Source organism: Solanum tuberosum, unplaced genomic scaffold, assembly GCF_000226075.1.
Source record: "Solanum tuberosum cultivar DM 1-3 516 R44 unplaced genomic scaffold, SolTub_3.0 scf00358, whole genome shotgun sequence".
Taxonomy (NCBI): Eukaryota; Viridiplantae; Streptophyta; class Magnoliopsida; order Solanales; family Solanaceae; genus Solanum; species Solanum tuberosum.
In genome coordinates this window covers 574121-592088 of record NW_006239288.1, presented here as the reverse complement: position 1 = coordinate 592088, position 17968 = coordinate 574121, and the positions used below count along the sequence as shown (strand labels likewise).

At 29.0% G+C, this 17968-nt stretch overlaps 1 protein-coding gene and 1 pseudogene across 1 annotated transcript in view; both read left to right on the top strand.

Moving 5' to 3' along the window:
* The first annotated feature begins 218 nt into the window (after positions 1-218).
* Positions 219-4022, top strand: LOC102595064 (sesquiterpene synthase-like; annotated as a pseudogene).
* A 13015-nt stretch (positions 4023-17037) lies between these two features.
* The window catches only part of LOC107063478 (uncharacterized), a 1061-nt gene continuing 130 nt past the window's right edge, over positions 17038-17968 (top strand). Inside the window, exon 1 of the mRNA XM_015315390.1 lies at positions 17038-17911. Within this exon, the coding sequence (XP_015170876.1) occupies positions 17038-17911 (874 nt within the window). The remainder of the gene's footprint in view (positions 17912-17968) is intronic.

The following is a 17968-nucleotide window of genomic DNA, read 5'->3' as shown; positions in this document are numbered from 1 at the left end:
ATTGATGCTTCCGAACAATTACCATCATATATGAAGATTATTTACTGTGGTCTTCTAGATGTTTACGATGAATTTGAGAAAGACTTGGCAGATGAAAACAAATCATTTCTAGTCAACTATTACATAATAGAGGTACTTATAAATAAATTAGCAAATAACATATACTTAAATTGATTAACAACTATTATTTTATTTTTTTCTAGACGAAAAAGGTGGTGATGGCTTACTTTCAAGAGGCAAAATGGTATTACGGTAAGAATTTATATGACTTACTTTCATTTTTAGTCAGTTCCAAAAAGAATGACACATTTCTATTTAAAAGAACAATTTAACTTTTAAAAGTCCATTTTATCCTTAATGAAATGATTTATAGCCACACAAATTTTTATCATTCATTTTAGATCACAACTTTTAAAAGTTTTCCTTTCTTTGTAAACTCTGTACCGAGTCAAACTACCTCACATAAAATGGAACAAAGAGAGTACATTAATTCATTCAAATTCCAATAAGAATTAATCAATGATGACTAAGACCAGTGGCCTAAAGCCTCCTTTATTTACATTAAGATTAAAACGTCTAAATTTGAATAAGCATATGGATATTAAGATGTGCATGAAGATCTTGATGTCTAGATCTGAATACGCATTTGAATATTAAAATGTGGCCTCTAGATTTATATAATGAATGACTAAGATTGTTTGTTTGCAATATCTGATTGTGCATATGAAATTTAACACTATATAAATAAAATTTTATAAATTTTCATTTTTAAAAAATATACCTTTTAATAAGATACTTCAAATTTTAACAACAGAGCTCAAGTATATACATAACTTCTTTTTAATAATGACTAGTATTTTTTTCACTCAAAAACTTTGATTCTTGATGAATATCAATACTCTAAAAAATATTATGACAACAAGAGTTCTTGACAAACATCAATACCACCCCCCACCCCCCACCTTCTCTCAAAAATTTTTGCTAATTTAAGAAAATACTAAACAAATTAAAATACTTGTAAAGATATGAAAACTTATCAATTTAGGAGGAAAAAATTGGTATTTAATTGAGAAAAAAAAGGAAAAATCATTTGTAGAGAGAGAAAGGCGAAAGCGATATGAATATTTTGTGAATATATCATAATAAATAAATTTTGTTAAGAATGTTCTAAATTTGATTTGTTCAGATTTATTAAGAGTCTTCCTAAAAAACACAAACTAAATTTGAATGATGAAAAATTAGATTTTCATTAAAAGCAAACAAATAAGGCCTAAAATTGATGAATAATATGTATACTAGATGACTCATGAACAACATGTTCATTTTAGTCATTGCCCTTACAACAATATTGTCATACCGCTATGTTACTACTCCCTCCGTTTCGTTATATTTGGCTTCTATATTAAATTTTTTTAATTTAAAAAATATATTATTTTTAGTATTAAATAATGGAAAAAAAGGATAAATATATCCTCGAACTTTCAAAATGGTATACAAATACCCTTCGTTATACTTTGAGGTTATATATACCCTTACCATCATATTTAATTTTTGGATCATGTATATCCCTACACTAAACGGAGAGACACGTGGCGACATCATAAAAGTTTACCCTATTTTATTTTGTTTTAACTTTCACCTACAAAACTAAAAACCCACTCAACTATCTATTTACCTGACCCGAATTAAAAATCCTGACCCAATCTAAAACATTTGTGGAGTACATTTCTGAAGCAAATCCTTCAATCCCGTCATCATTCTTCTCCATTCTCAATAATCAAGATCTCATCCATGATGGAAAATTCATTTGCTAGAGAAACCTATTACACTATCTATCAAATTTATTTTCAAATTTACACTAAATAAGCTGAAAATATAAAACCTTTACATATAAACATGTCACAAAAAACTCTTTATCAAAATTAAAACCTCAATACTACAACACATAAGAAAATTTCAACAAGATTTAGAGCTCAAATCAGATGTCATACTAAGAAACTCATTACACAATTGGAAGAAAAAAAAGGAAATGGAGAAATGACCAGAAGCCATCGGAAAGCTCTCTGAAACACTCATCCCCTTTCCCTTTCCTACAAAATTTAACAAACTCTTCCGCTTCATCTTACACATATTATTGCTACTGAACTACAGAAGCCACGGTAGGATAGAAGCCCTAAAATATGAGGTTTACTAAATAGAAGTAGAGGTTTACTCACCCTAAATGTCATATTTAAATAAGATGTAAAGCTTTAAAACCATCAAAAGTTCCAAATCAAATTGTAAAAGTAGTCAAACAAGTATATCATTTACGTAGAATACTACATACATTGATCTAGAATGTCCTCTTTTACTTGTTCATAATATATATATATATATATATATATATATTTGAAGCAGATGCTTATAAGAAGTTCACTGACGAACAAACAAATTTCAAGAAAGAATTGGTTAACGACGTGCATGGAATGTTGAGCTTATATGAGGCAGCACAATTCAGAGTACACGGCGAAGTAATTCTGAATGAAGCACTAAATTTCACCACCACTCAATTGAAACTAATTTTGCCTAAATTGAGCAACTCCCCACTTGCACAACAAGTCGCTAACGCACTCAAGTTTCCAATTAAAGATAGTATTGTGAGGGTAGAAGCAAGGAAATACATATCATTTTACCAAGAAAATCAAAATCACAATCAAGTCTTACTAAACTTTGCCAAATTAGACTTCAATATCTTGCAAATGTTACATAAAAAAGAGCTATGTGATATCACAAGGTAACTAGTCATCATTCACCTTAATCTTTGGTGTAATGTTAAAAAACTTACTTAAATATATGATGTGCCTACTAAAGAAACACATAATTTTTCATAGGTGGTGGAAAAAATTGGAAATAGTGAAGACATTACCTTATGTAAGAAACAGATTGGCAGAGGTTTACTTCTGGAATTTAGGCGTATACTTCCAACCTCAGTATAGCATTGCGAGGAAAATATCAACAAAAAACTTATACATGCTTTCTCTTATTGATGACACATATGATATTTATGGGACACTAGATGAACTTACATAATTTTATTTTATTTATACTTACAAGTCATTTCTAGTCAACTATTACATAATAGAGGTACTTATAAATAAATTAGCAAATAACATATACTTAAATTGATTAACAACTATTATTTTATTTTATTTCTAGACGAAAAAGGTGGTGAGGGATTACTTTCAAGAGGCAAAATGGTATTATGGTAAGACAGTACTAAAAATGGAACAATACATGAAGAATGGAATTTCAACAAGTGCTTACGTACAGTCCAGATGGCGCTACTGCATGGTTAGGCATGGGAAAGGTAGCAACTAAAGATGCATTTGATTGGATAGCAACTGAACCTCCAATACATGTTGCTTCTTCTATCATTACAAGATTACTCAATGATCTTTTATCACATGAGGTATACATATATAATTTAATTTATTTATTTACACTAATAATTGGAGTATTTTATATCATCACTATGTTAACTTGTTACATTATATCGAAGATTTCACTTTGACATCTAATAGACCATTTAAATTTTCTTTTAAAATTATTTTTCTTTTCAATAAAGAAAATATATATCCCTATCTTCTTCTTTCAGAATACCCTCACTTGCTAGTTGCTACCATTTTCTAATTTTGTATCCCTATCCCTATCTTTGTATCTAATTTTGTTTTTTTATTCATATTAGGAAGAACAAAAACGAGGAGATGCACCTTCTGGTGTCGAATGTTATATGAAAGAATATGGCGTTACAAAGGAAGAAGCACACATAAAAGTAAGAAATATAATAGAAAATTCTTGGAAGGATTTAAATGAAGAATACTTCAAAGTGAATAAGACTATTATACCAAGGAATTTGCTCATGTGCATAATTAATCTAACGAGTGTAATTGAGTTCTTCTATAAAGATGAAGATGCTTATACTTTTTCCAAAAATAAGATGAAAGATGTCATTTATAGGATACTTATTGATCCTATTATATAGACTGATGACAACCAGAAAAGGAAGAGGAGGAATAAGAAAAGTCAAAACTGAATGACTTTCTGAAATAATTATGTATTAGTTAAGTAATTTTTCGAAGACATTCGTTCTATAAGTGCTTTCTTTTTGTACCATTTCTTGGAAATTAAGAAGTTACTTTTTATATCTTTGTCTTCCACTGAGGCTGAATTATACAGATTGATACTTCTTGTAGAAATATAATACTGTCAAATTTTAGTGGTGGTAAATGAAAGAATAGAGATGTCTTACATTAAATTATAGTGGTGGTAAATAGGCTGGTTGGATCAAATTTGGGCGGGTTGAAAATGGGTCAATACAAAAGGGGTAATAATTCAATCCGTTCATATTTGATGTGTAAAAATGGATTGGGTAACAAATGGGTTGGGTAGAATACTAGTTTACCCATTTTTTCATGAGTAAATTGTACTTACTTAAGAATTCAACATGGAGAAAATATTTTAATCTTTTTTAGATGAGAAATGTTGAAAATACTTTATTTAGTTATACTGTACCATAAAAGTAAAAAAAATATAACTTTTCAATATAAGATAAATTTATGTAATAACAAAGGGAAAATATTTTAATTTTAAAGTAAATAAATATTTACATTTTAGGACTAAAATATACTTAATGCACTTTAAGCAATGTCAATACTAATACATAATTTGCTTATATTACACTATTATTTATTATCCAATATAAAATTAAACAAATAAATTTTCTTATTTTCTAGTTATACAAATTTTTTATCTTCCCAAATAGAAGAAATTGATTCAGCGCCGAGCTATAACAGCAAATAAATAGGAGGCAAATAACTAATTGTTGTCCCTCTGCTTCAACCAAAACCTTATAGAGTTTTCTGACTATCTCTCATGAAGACATGAGAGATTGTTGTCCCCCTTTGTCTCGATGACTTCTATATAGACTCGAGGTCCATATGCAAACCAGCTCGTTGGATCAATTCAGAATCCAAGGGATTCCTATTTTCAGCAATGTTGTCAAAGTGTAGACTATCTTCTAGAATAGGAGAGCCTCTCGACTCCAAAAAGGCCTTTCTATTGTAACTCCTGGAAAAAAAAAGACTTCCTATTGTTACTAGATAGCATTATTATCAGGATAAAAAATCAGTTAGTGAACCTGCTATTTTATGTTTAGAATGGCAATTATTGGTTTAGATGTTCAAAATCTGGGTATAAAACACATCTTTTAACTGAGGGAGTGCATCGCTTTTCAACTATGATTCACATTTAGGCATTAATCTGGAAGGATGTGTTGGAATTTTCTTCAGTACCGAATATGATAGGACTTTTTTATTCAAAGAAGACCAACACAAAAGCTATCAGAAAAGTCCCAATAACCTAAGCTAGTGATATATAGTCTCAGAATGACTCTATTTGTAAATTGAAAGAATTACATTGTAGGTATTGGTTGCACCAGTTGTACTGTGGTTAGCTCTTTCGCTTGAAATTTTTCGTACTCACCTTTATCATCCCTGTAGGCTGTTGGATTTTTATTTTTAACTTTCTATGTAGTCATTTATACTCCATCCCAGCTTGAATCCACTGTTATACAAATTATATCCTATTCCCAAGTTAGAGCTCTCCAAGGTCAATCAGACATTTAGAATAACAAACTGGCAGAAAAAAAAAGAGTGACCGATGAAAATAGATATTCAAAGATGAGCGCAGAACTTGTCATATAAAACTGACAAATTAGAATTATCACGTCAGACAAAGTTGCAAGTATCAGATAGGAATGAATTGAGAAAAGGTCAACTGAGATGGTTCGAACATGTTCGGTTCCAACTCCAACATAAACCTCCAAATGCACTAAAAGAGACGTGTTACTAAATCTTAATGACAAGAATAAGTTGTCTCATAGGCCTACAGTCGCTCGAGCAATGCAGACATAGCTAAGAATAAAACATGATGAGTGTAATTGATTTGTAATGAATACGACCTTTGTGGCAGAAAAAAAAAAACAAACAGGATGAGTATAAATGATCCATATCGGTGATACCAACTGGCTGGGACTAAGTGTTAATTGTTATTGGTACACTTGAGATTAAGGTGTAGTTGATTGCTAAGTTGCTCGGGTCCGGGTGTTGGAAGGAAAGAAATTCACGGATTCTTTAGAGAAAATTTTGAATCCGTAATTAGTATTACGTACAAATGCATCTCCTTACTATTTTTGGTGCTATATAGATTTCTTGAGTTAATTGCACATTCAAAAGTGATGTTGACCTGTAAATATCTTTAAAACACCTTCTGGTTGTGGACTTCTAATGCAAATATCTTTTACTTATAAAAAAACTATGCCTAAATTATGATTTCACCCTAGCTTTTGTGTTTTGATTTCAGAAATTTTTGTATCTGTCTCGAATTTCTCAATTGATTTTGGTCAAAGTACTCGAAATCGACTGACCATATTCGGTATAGATCCCACACCCACACCCATGTTGTGTCGATACGAGTGCGGCACCGAAAGTGAAGAGTTCGTGCAACTTAGGTTGGTTGATATGTTGAAGAGCACAGGTATTAAAGTGAGAGTTCAAGTTTTCGTAATGTTTAAATAGGAGTGATTCAGGAGGTTCATAATCTATATATATACTTCTAAAAAAATGTCTTATATATATCGTGTATTTTTTTGCCGAGGGGGGTCGAGTGAACCCTCTCACTATCCTCTAGATCCGCCCATTCTAGTCATGTGTACATTAAGCATAACATTGGAATTTCATCTGCATTTCTAGCTATGTTGTTCGGACTCTTCAAAACTGTAATCTAGTGTGTGTTGAATACTCCGAAAGTAGTATAGTGCATTTTGGAGAAGCTGATACGGGTGCGGCAACAATTTCGGAGAGTTCAAGCAACATATTTCTAGTCCCTATTGGATCCTCTTCTGCTTTATCAGCCATTCTTTGCATATGTCCATCACTTCTTGCAACCTTTTCCAAGATGAAAATTTGTGAGTATCCATCCATTCTATTTCTTTCTACATTGCTTTGACATCTGATTGTGAGCTATGCAAAATCTACTCAGATAATTTTCAATAGACTGAGCATTTAGAATCACTAATATCACACATTGAAAATTATCAATCATGTGAGGAATAACTGAAAACAAAAAACTACATCTATCTTTCTAATCATAATTAGTAAAGTTAAGTGTTAAAAATACACTTAAATTATTACTCTCTCCGTTTCAAAAAAAGTGGTTTAGTTTGGATTGGCACAGAGTTTAAAAAAATAAAAAAGACTTTTGAATCTTGTGGTCCTAAATTAAAGTTTTGTCAAATGTACAAAATTGTTCTTTAATCTTGTGGCCTTAAACATGCTGAAATTAAAATGTTATCAAAAAAAAAAATAGGTCATTATTTTTTAAATAGACAAAAAAAGAGGGAGTATATTTTTTTGTAGTTTCATACGTCAACTATTGAGAGTGTGAGAAATACACCTAACATATCACTTATTAGTTTGAGAAACATATCTCAATGTTGACTGACATGAATTTTTTTGTTCATGTTTTTTTTTGCTTACATGTGTTTTTAAAAGCGAATTGTCAAAAGTACGCCTAAATCAGTTTTTTTTCCGAGTTTCTTACCCTAAATTATCATTCATAAATTTGAGAAACACACCTGAAGTAATTACACTATCTTTTAAAAAAAAAAAAGGAACTTGTCACATGAAAAAAAAAATACTCCCTCCATCTAACAATAGTTGTCCACTATATTATTTTGGAATGTCCAACATTACTTGTTCACTTTATGAAATCAATGAATAATTTTACTCTTAGTTCCTATTTACCCTTATCATTAATTATATTCATATCTTTATTACATTTTCAAGACATTGAACTCTCTCCGTTCCTTTTTATGTCATCCTTACTATAAATAGTTGGTTCATAACACTTGTCATTTCATAAATCAATGCATAAATTACAATATTCTTCCTATTATACCCTTGATAGTTAATTAGTTTGAAAATATATATTTGACCAACCTAGAAAAATTAATAAGTAATTAATGTTCATTGTAATTACTTCATACATTGATTAATTACTAATCAGTTACTCTCACCATTGCATTACTCTATAAAATTTGATTTTGAAAAAGAAATATCAACAAACAAATTAAAAATAAAGGATGAATATATTTATCATTTATTGAAAAGTTGACTTAAAAAAACATCAAATAAGGGTAGAATTGTAAACTTTCTTAATTTTTTAATGCAAGTGAAATCTAAAAAGTGACATATAAAAAGGAACGAAGGGAGTAATTATTATATTTAAAGAGTGATATAGTAAAACTACCCTTCTATCTATAATTTCTAAAGTGCAAAATCAATAATGGACAACTATTGTTGGACAGAGGAAGTACATCATAATACTTATTTGGCTTACTTTTCATAATTCATATTACATAAAATTACTAAGCATGAAAGAAAAAAATTCATCTAACATCCGGAGTGTTTTTGGATACAATCAATATAATAATGAAAGTTAACCAAATTGCATCTAAAAATCTTCAATAAAAAAAGAATCTACACTTCTTAAACATTCACTTTACAATCTTCAATTTCCCATATATGAAAAGGGATAAAAATGAATATATTTTTTCTCATTTCATCTCCAACTAACACCATGATAACTTCTCAAATTTCTTCTTCATTTCAACCCTTCTTGAAAATGAACAACAACCCCCCATCCACTATCCCTTCCTCCACCATGAATCGTTTTCCACTTGATAATTCATGTGATGATTTTGTTTCAAAAAAGAGAGAGAGTAATACACACATATCAGATATTATTTGAGGTGCGTTTTTTTAAATTTATAAGTGATAGTTTAGATGTGTTTCTCACATTTTCAGTAGTTTAATATGTTAGGTACGTTTTAGACACTTCACTTTTTAAATTTTGAATTTTTTTACAGTTTCATGTAGATATCATTTATTTTTAAAAAAAAGGAGTGTAACACACACACCGTCACTTATTACATGAGGTGTGTTTTTCAAATGTATGAGTGATAGTTTAGGTGTGTTTCTCACACTTCTAGTAATTTAGATGAAACTCAAAAAAAGGAAAAAAAATTTAGCTCAAATATGCCATCCAACTTTGAGAAAAAGACTCATTCTATGTCATCCATTAAAAGTTTGTTTCATCTATGCATGGATAAGCCTTTTCTCAAACGCAAACAACATAAATGAACCAAATATTTAACTGATGACATAGATAAGTCATTTCTCAAAATTTGATGACATATTAAAGCTTTTTTCCAAAAGAAATATAACAATTTAAATATATTTTTGACACGACTAATTTCCCCTTCCAATTTTCTAACCTTTGGTTGTTCTCTATCCCTTCTGACTGTTATATCATTTACTTCTTGCAATTTATTTCATTATATTTTCATTATCAGGGACAAATAATTTCGTCATTTATAAATTATATTTCGTCACTAAAAAACTTGTGAGACGAAAAATAATTCGTCACTCAGTCGTCACTAAATGCGTGTCTCTAAAAGTATACAAAGACGATTTAGTGCTTCGTCGCTAAAAGTATTATATTAACTGCAAAAAGAAAAATCGTCCCTAAATGCTTTAACATTTGTGACAAATTTATTTGTCGTAAAAAGTATATTTTTTTGTAGATAATAGTATGTTTTGTCACTAAAAATGTTATTACTATCGACAAAATTATATCATCGCTAATTATTTTACTTCAATCAGTGACGATATCAATTGTCTCTAAAGTTATATGCATTTCGTAGTTGAACAAAATCTAATTTCGTCACTAATGACTATTTTATATACCAAAAATTATTTTGTTATTAAATGTATTAATTAGGGAAAAAATTATTATTATAAAAAGGATAATTTTCCTATTATCCTCCACCATCTCAAATTTATTTTAAACTCCTCCCTAGAAGCTCCCACATTATGCTTTCTTGGGGATTCGAACTCACAACCTTAAGGTTGGAAGTGAAGAGTGCTTACCATCCGATCAACTCTCTCTTGTCTCTCATTTTTAATTTATTTTCTACTTCATTCACTTTTTTCAAATTTAACTTTTGTAGATATAATATATTATATGATTATTTATACACATACACAAGTGCGTTAATTTTACCACCCACAATTCATTCAAATGTAGATTATATTTTAATTAAACTGTTATAATTTTTAACATATCTTTAAATATATTCAGTACGATTCTGTCATTTTATTCAGTTATTTTTATAATTTTTAAAAATTATTTAGTACATTTATAAATTTATATAAAATTAAACTTTCGATTTTATTTAAAAAATTGAATAATCGGGTTTCAATTCGGTCCGTAAATCAATTGTTTTGAAAAAAAAACATCGATACCCATAACTATAATACTTCATCATAATATATTTGAAATCCTAGGTTGTTGAATCCTTTCATTTTTTAGTTTATTTCGATTTTCACACTGATGGAAAAGGTTAATAGAAACTCATGAAATATTTCGCACCTTTGCAAAGTCTAAGTTTGTAAGTCGATGTTATCTCTGTATAATTGATCTATGTGCGTTTGCTTTTTTAGTTTATTTCGATTTTCACACTGATGGAAAAGGTTAATAGAAACTCATGAAATATTTCGCACCTTTGCAAAGTCTAAGTTTGTAAGTCGATGTTATCTCTGTATAATTGATCTATGTGCGTTTGCGGAATTACTATTAAATATCTACATATTTTTAGACAGAAGCAAATAGATCGACTTAGTCTATGCAGTTTACCAATCACAAATCAATAGACATGCACCAAAATTAGCACCAAGACTAGAGAAATTATTTTTTAAAATCGTCTTTATCGATGAAAGTGTGTCAAATAAAAAACAAAAGTGTTAAACCAACAAATATTAGTGATCTAGTGGCAGAACCGTACCCCACTGACGATACTTATAACCTGGATTGTATTTTTGAAATGATGCATTTTATAATTGTGTTATTTAAGAAAATTCATGAATTGAACTTTTTCATTTTTACAAAATGGACCGAATTCGTTGGTTTTAATATTTTCCCTCGCCAATTAATGAAAGGACTATGTCTATTTCTTATGAAGCACTTATATTATTCTTTTTGTAAGCTGTCACTTGTAATTATGAACAATTGTAGCAAAAAATAAATTGTATTTAGCTATGAATTTTTTTCGTAGCAAATAGTTGAATTATTCACTACAAATTTTAAGTCGTCGCTATTTAACACCTTACATATATTGTGACAAGTTTTTTGTTGTCACTAAATCACAAATTGATTAGAGACAATAAAATCTTTGTCACCAATTATTTATTCTATTAGTGACAAAAATAAATATCATAATTAAAGCTAAATTCTTATAGCTAAAACTTATAATATTTAACTACGAACTCTAATTTGTCGATATTGTAACAATATATTTTTTTAGATGAAATTTTTTTGGATCCAAAAATCAATAGATTTTTAGACAAAAAATATTTTTTCATGAATTAGATACATTATTAGTGACGAAATAACGTGCCACCGATAACTTTAAATTCGTGACTAACACTACTTAACAAATGGCGCCAATTAATTTTTTGGTGGGAAACTTTAGTAGGCGAAACTTTGCTACGGATTTATATGTTTAGTCACTAAAAGTATGTGTCTCATATATTTAAGCACGAAAAGTAAATTTTGTGTCATTAAAAGCGAACAATTAGTGACAAATTTGATGTCGTAGCTAATAATTTCGTAGCTATATATCATATTTGTTGTAGTGATTAATTATTCTGGGATTAGTTATCCTAGGATAACTTATCCCACCATGTATATGGGATAACTTATCCCATCACTATGGTATAAATGGTGGGATAAGTTATCCCAAACATGACAACCAAACAAGACACCAAATTTATCCCGAGACTATTTTTTTATCCCAAGACTATTTATTCTTATCCCTCACACCAAACGACTCCGTTTTCTATCATATATTTTTATTACAAAATTCATGCATCAACTATCCATGGTCTTCTTTGTCTTCCTAAATTATCACTCTCTTTGTATTTAAACACACTCCAATGTTGAGTTGATGAAATATTTGTTTCCACTCAATAATAAGCGTGTGCAAGGTGTGTTTTAATACAAAGAAAGTGATAGTTAAGGTATGATATTTATAAAAAATGTGATAATTTAAGTATAGATAAATAGAACAATGAATAATTAAGGTATGAAACTCGAAAAAAATATATCGACCATTAGTGAATATGCACTTCTTACTATGAAGTTTTGTGAATATAAATAGATGACTACTATATGCAAGCTAAGCGTGATAGAATAAATTAAATCAGCAAACTCATAGACAAATGCCACCTTTGAAAATTGGTCTTAGTAATGGTAGAAAATACTCCCATTTGATTTTTGACCATCCATGTCAATAAAAATAATATTTAAAAAAAATATAAAATCACACATGAAAGTGATGGTGAAATTACTCTCTTTATTTCATTTTTACTTGTGACAGTTTGACTTAACACACTCATTAAAAAAATAATTATTGATATAGATATTTTATCAAACTATCCATATTAAAAAATGATGTCTTGGAAAATAAGTATTAGATGTTGAGGATAAAACATGAAAAAATAAATTGTATTTTCTTAATATGTCAAAAGTGACAAGTAAAAATCAAAATCTATTTTAGGAATAAGTGACAGTAAAAGTGAATGGATGGAGTATAAGACCACATAATACAATTAAAAAATAAAATGAAGAAAATAAAAAAAATTCAGGTTGAGGCGCAGATATCTCGTTCTCTTTATGGAGATTCAAGACCATTGCAATAAATGTTTTTCATCGGTTGGTCCAACAGTATTCCTCTTTACTTGTCCCCTCCAGAATACAACAGCTTAAGTATAACTCACAACAAACTCTGGCCAAGACTTTAATTGAAAGCTCCACAAAAAGAACACATCTCTTCAATTAATACGAACTCTTTTTTTTTTTGACTAATTTTTATGCATTCTTTATTTTCTTGTACTAAAAAACAATGAAAGACCACTACTATTTATAGTTAAGAAATTCTTCCTTACAATGAGTAAGAAGACAACAGAGTACTCCCTCTGTCCCTAATTACTTGTCCATTTTTCCTTTTATAGTTGTCCCTTATTACTTGTCCATTTTGATAAATCAAGAAAAGACAATTTTTTTTTACCTATTATACCCTCAATTAATTACTTTGAAAAAGGTAGAACTTTTTGAAAATCTTAAATTTTTAATTCATCCACTTCATAATTAATAGGGGTAAAATGGTAAACTCACTATGTCAATAATTGTTTTCTTAATAGGTGTGTCAATTTAAAAGTGGACAAGTAATTAGGGACATAGGAAATAGTAAATAAGGATGATAAATGATTTAGAGGTTACATAAGTTATTCTTTTCCATCAAGTAATGATTAATTAAGCCCAACAAACAAAAGATGAAATGCACCATAAAGGAAAAATAGTATACCCTCCATCTCATATTAGATAGTTACTTTCTATTTTACACTATAATTAAGAAATTATTAATAGAGTAATTAACTTTACTATTTTACCCTTTGTTCATATTAATTAGCTTCTTGAAAAAAATAGGAAATTTTGAATCTTCAAAATTTGTTTATACTTCCGAAGGTCATATTAATTGTAAGGGTAAAATGGGAAAACCCTGATTAATTTTATCATGATTTAGTAAATGATCAAGTAATACTGACAAATATTTTAAATAAAAATGTACATCTAAGACAATGCATATGATGCATATTTTTTATTAATATTTAAATATTGCTAAAAATCAACAAAAGTGATATGTTAGTAGAAAAGAATAGGGTTCAGAGGAGACTGAAGAGGTCACAAGTTACCACTACTATATAAGTGGTTGACAAATCAATCATCAGAGGTGAATTATATTAAGTTTTAAGGATTTTGTGGTCTTTATAGACGACGAGAATAGTTTAGATTTTCAAAATTCACAGAGAATAAATTAAAATTATCTCTAATTTTTAAATTTTGAATGGATAGAAGTTGAGATCTTAATCTGATTCATCTATAATAGTGGTATTTGAATATATTACTGTGATACAAGAAATCGTGATTCATGTTATTTGCTAATGATATTAAAGTTATGGAGAAGCACACTAGAGAGTAATATTTAAGAAAGAATATGTAGAAGAAGTAATATTGACTATATATAAATTGCAAGTTTAGTCAGCACACGAACAATAAAGCTAATGTGACGTACGATAAATACAAATATTCTAATATTTAATTGCATGATTGAAATAAATAAAAAACATTTTATCTAGGTAGTTAGGTGTTATTTGAATAAAAGAATGAAAATTAAAGACCGAGTCCACTTGCCTAATTATATAAAGTCATTGTTTTTATTTCATCATCTGGTGTTCAAAACTCATACTAGAGCTCTAACTAAATTTGAATCACGTACTGTAGGACTTATTCAGGGTGACACTCCCAACATAATTTTCTCCAAATTCAAGGCTCGAACTCGAAATATCTGGGTAATGATGGAGCAATCCCATCAAGGCATGGTTTATTCCCAACAAAGCTGGAAAGTGATCATTTTGTGTAACAAATTGCCATATTATATAATAACCTATTGCCCAATTGCCTTTTTGTCAACTTATGATGAAAATGTTGCATTACCAATTTTGTTATTTAATTTTCATTTTCTGATACATATAAAAAGAGCAAAACTTGACAATTTCAAGTTTGACATTGTCTACTCTCCAGCTTATTGCTTAGTAGTATGATTTATAGATTGATCAGATAAAATTATTAGTCTAGAAAAGTTTTTCCATATACATAAAATAAAGATGTAGAGTTTAGTAATTTTAGGAGGAATTTGAAGTATTTTAGAGTTTTATAAATGGAAGACCATTTAGGATGAACTCAAAGATTTTTCAAGATAAATCTAAAGAATCATATGGGACTTTTTGATCTTAGTCTTATAAATTTTATCATAGATGACTTAATTTAGTTTTCTTTTACAGATGCAAAAAATAAATCACAGTATAATCGCAATAATTGTAGTTTTAAATTTTTTATTTTTTTCATTCACATTTTTTGTTTTATTTCTCATATTTTTACTTTAAAAATGAAAGAAAAATAAAAAATTCAAATAATGATAAGAGAATGGATCTATAAGGGAGATATTTAAAATTTAAATTAGTCATTGAATTAAAGAAGTAAATAAATCATATATGAGAAAGATCAAGTATACTCTAAACTCTGCTAGACGGATCATATATATCTATATATAATTTTTTAAAAATAAAAAATCAAAAAATAAATTCAAAATCAATGTTTTTTCATTTTCATTAGATGAAAAATGTATATGTGAGTCACTTTTATAATGGTAATATATATGAATAACTTTTATAACGAAGAATATATCAACTTTAAATCATAAAATTGAAGGGTATAACGTACGATTTTTCTATTACTCCCTACGTCTATCGTTATTTGTCCAATATACTAAAAATAGTTGTCCAACTTTACTTATTCAGAAAAACTAAGAGATAATTATCAATTTATGTCTATTTTACCTTTCCTTTCTATTAAATACTATTTATTTTTTAATATTTAAATAATTTATAATTAATAAAAATAATATAACAAAACTACTAATCTATTTGTGGAGTTCTTCTTAAGAAATATATCAAATTAATAATTATTTTCAAAAATAAAATCTGAGTATGACCGGTAAACGTTATTTCTACTAGCTATTTCTGGCACTTCATTATCTTTTCTAAGTTTCATATAAACAAAAGTTTCACTTAAAAAGTTCCAACATATCTAAAACAAATAACACACACACAAAAAGGCTTTAATACTGGTTGAAAATAGTTCAAACCTGATCCAAAAATCCCATTGATAGGTCAATATGATGAAACTATCTATCCATGGGAAACAATAATGCTAAAAATGAACAATGTTTTTATTTTATTTTATATATGAAACAGAAATGGTAATAAAATGAGATATGGGCATAGTTCAATGATGAGAGTGATGTTCAACTAATAAAAAACAGAGATGATAAGAAAATGACAAAAAAAATACAACTGATATAAACTGTCAATTAATGTAATAAATGTTGTAAATCATTTTGGTGGTTAAATGGATAACCATAACTCCTTGGTTAATTTCCCTCCTTTATGAGTAGTAATATTGTTGATAATGTGGTCAAATGGATGACCATAACTCCTAGGTTAATTTCATCCTTTATTGGTAGTAATGTTGTTGATAATATGGTTAATTGAATGACCATAACTCCTAGGTTTATTTCCTCCTTAATGGATAGTAATTCTCAAGGTTTAATGTAATGTTTATGACACCATTTGGTATTTCTCAATGTAATCCTATAAATAGTGGTGTTGAAAATAATGTTGAAGACACTTGAAAGAAAGAATATTAGTTTATATTGTTCCTCTTGTCTTATAGTCTTCTTCTCTTCCTCTTTATATTGTTCTTTTGTTCTTAAATTTTATAACACGTTATTAGCACGAAACTCTAATATCATTTCAATTTTTCCAAGTTAAGCTTCTGGTATGTCTTCATATACTTAATTCTCATTATTAATCACTCTAATATAATATACTACATATTATGAAATGGTTAGGTGTTAAACAGTGTGTGTATATTTTTGGTAGTTAAACAATGGAATATATATAAGTCCAAAAAGTTTATGTTCTCGCCTAATCATCAAGTGAATTATGCTATTTTAAATTAGTTAAATTTTAATTTTGTCTAGCAATTTTGCTAGAAATTATTTAAGTTATATGTTAGGCAGAATGTTCATTTAAATTGCTCGGAAGTTTGATACTAACACATTAATTTACTAATTGATGTTACTTTGTACAATAACATGTGTCACGTTATTATCATGGATAAAAAAAAAGTTTTATTAATTACTTATGTACTCACTATTTATTTTAGTCTAATTTAATTATTTTCTATGATAGTTTTATCATGTCGAATTTATCAAAGCTTGAGTTCGTGGCATTTGACATTTCTGGAAATAATTACTTGTCATGGGTACTCGACGCTGGAATTCACCTTGACGCTAAAGGTCTTGGTGCTACTATTACCAATGGTAATACGACGTCGAGTCAAGACAAAGCAAAGGCAATGATTTTCCTTCGTCATCATCTGGATGAAGGATTGAAGGTTGAATACCTTACGGTGAAAGATCCACTTGAATTGTGGACTGGTTTGAAGGAAAGGTATGACCACCTTAAGGTAACGGTATTGCCAATGGCTCGTTATGAATGGATTCACTTACGGTTACAAGATTTTAAAACTATATGTGAATATAATTCTGCTATATACAAAATTGCTTCCCAATTGAAATTATGTGGGGAAGATATAAAAGATGAGGATATGTTGGAAAAGACTCTCACAACTTTTCATGCCTCAAATTTGGTATTACAGCAACAATACTGTGAAAGGGGATTCAAAAAGTATTCTGAGTTGATCTCCTGCCTTCTTGTGGCTGAGCAACATAATACTCTTTTATTGAAAAACCATGAGGCTCTTCCCACGGGAACTGCTCCGTTACCGGAAGCAAATGAGGTTGAAGCACATGGCCAGTCTGAGAGAAGACAAAATAAAAACCAGGGTCAAAATAATGTGCGCGGACGTGGCAATGGCAGGGGACGATATAATAATCGTCGTGGTGGTGGTCGCCACAAAAGGGAGAACAATATGGGTTCTCAAAGCAATCCTTCAAGAGGCAATTGTCATCGTTGTGGCATGAAAGGGCATTGGAAGAATGAATGCCGAGCAACTGAGCATTTTGTTAGGCTTTATCAAGATTCCTTTAAAAGAAAAGGAAATAAAAATGGTACATCTTCTTCTAATGCGCGGGTGGAGTCACACTTGACTTATAAAAATGATGCCG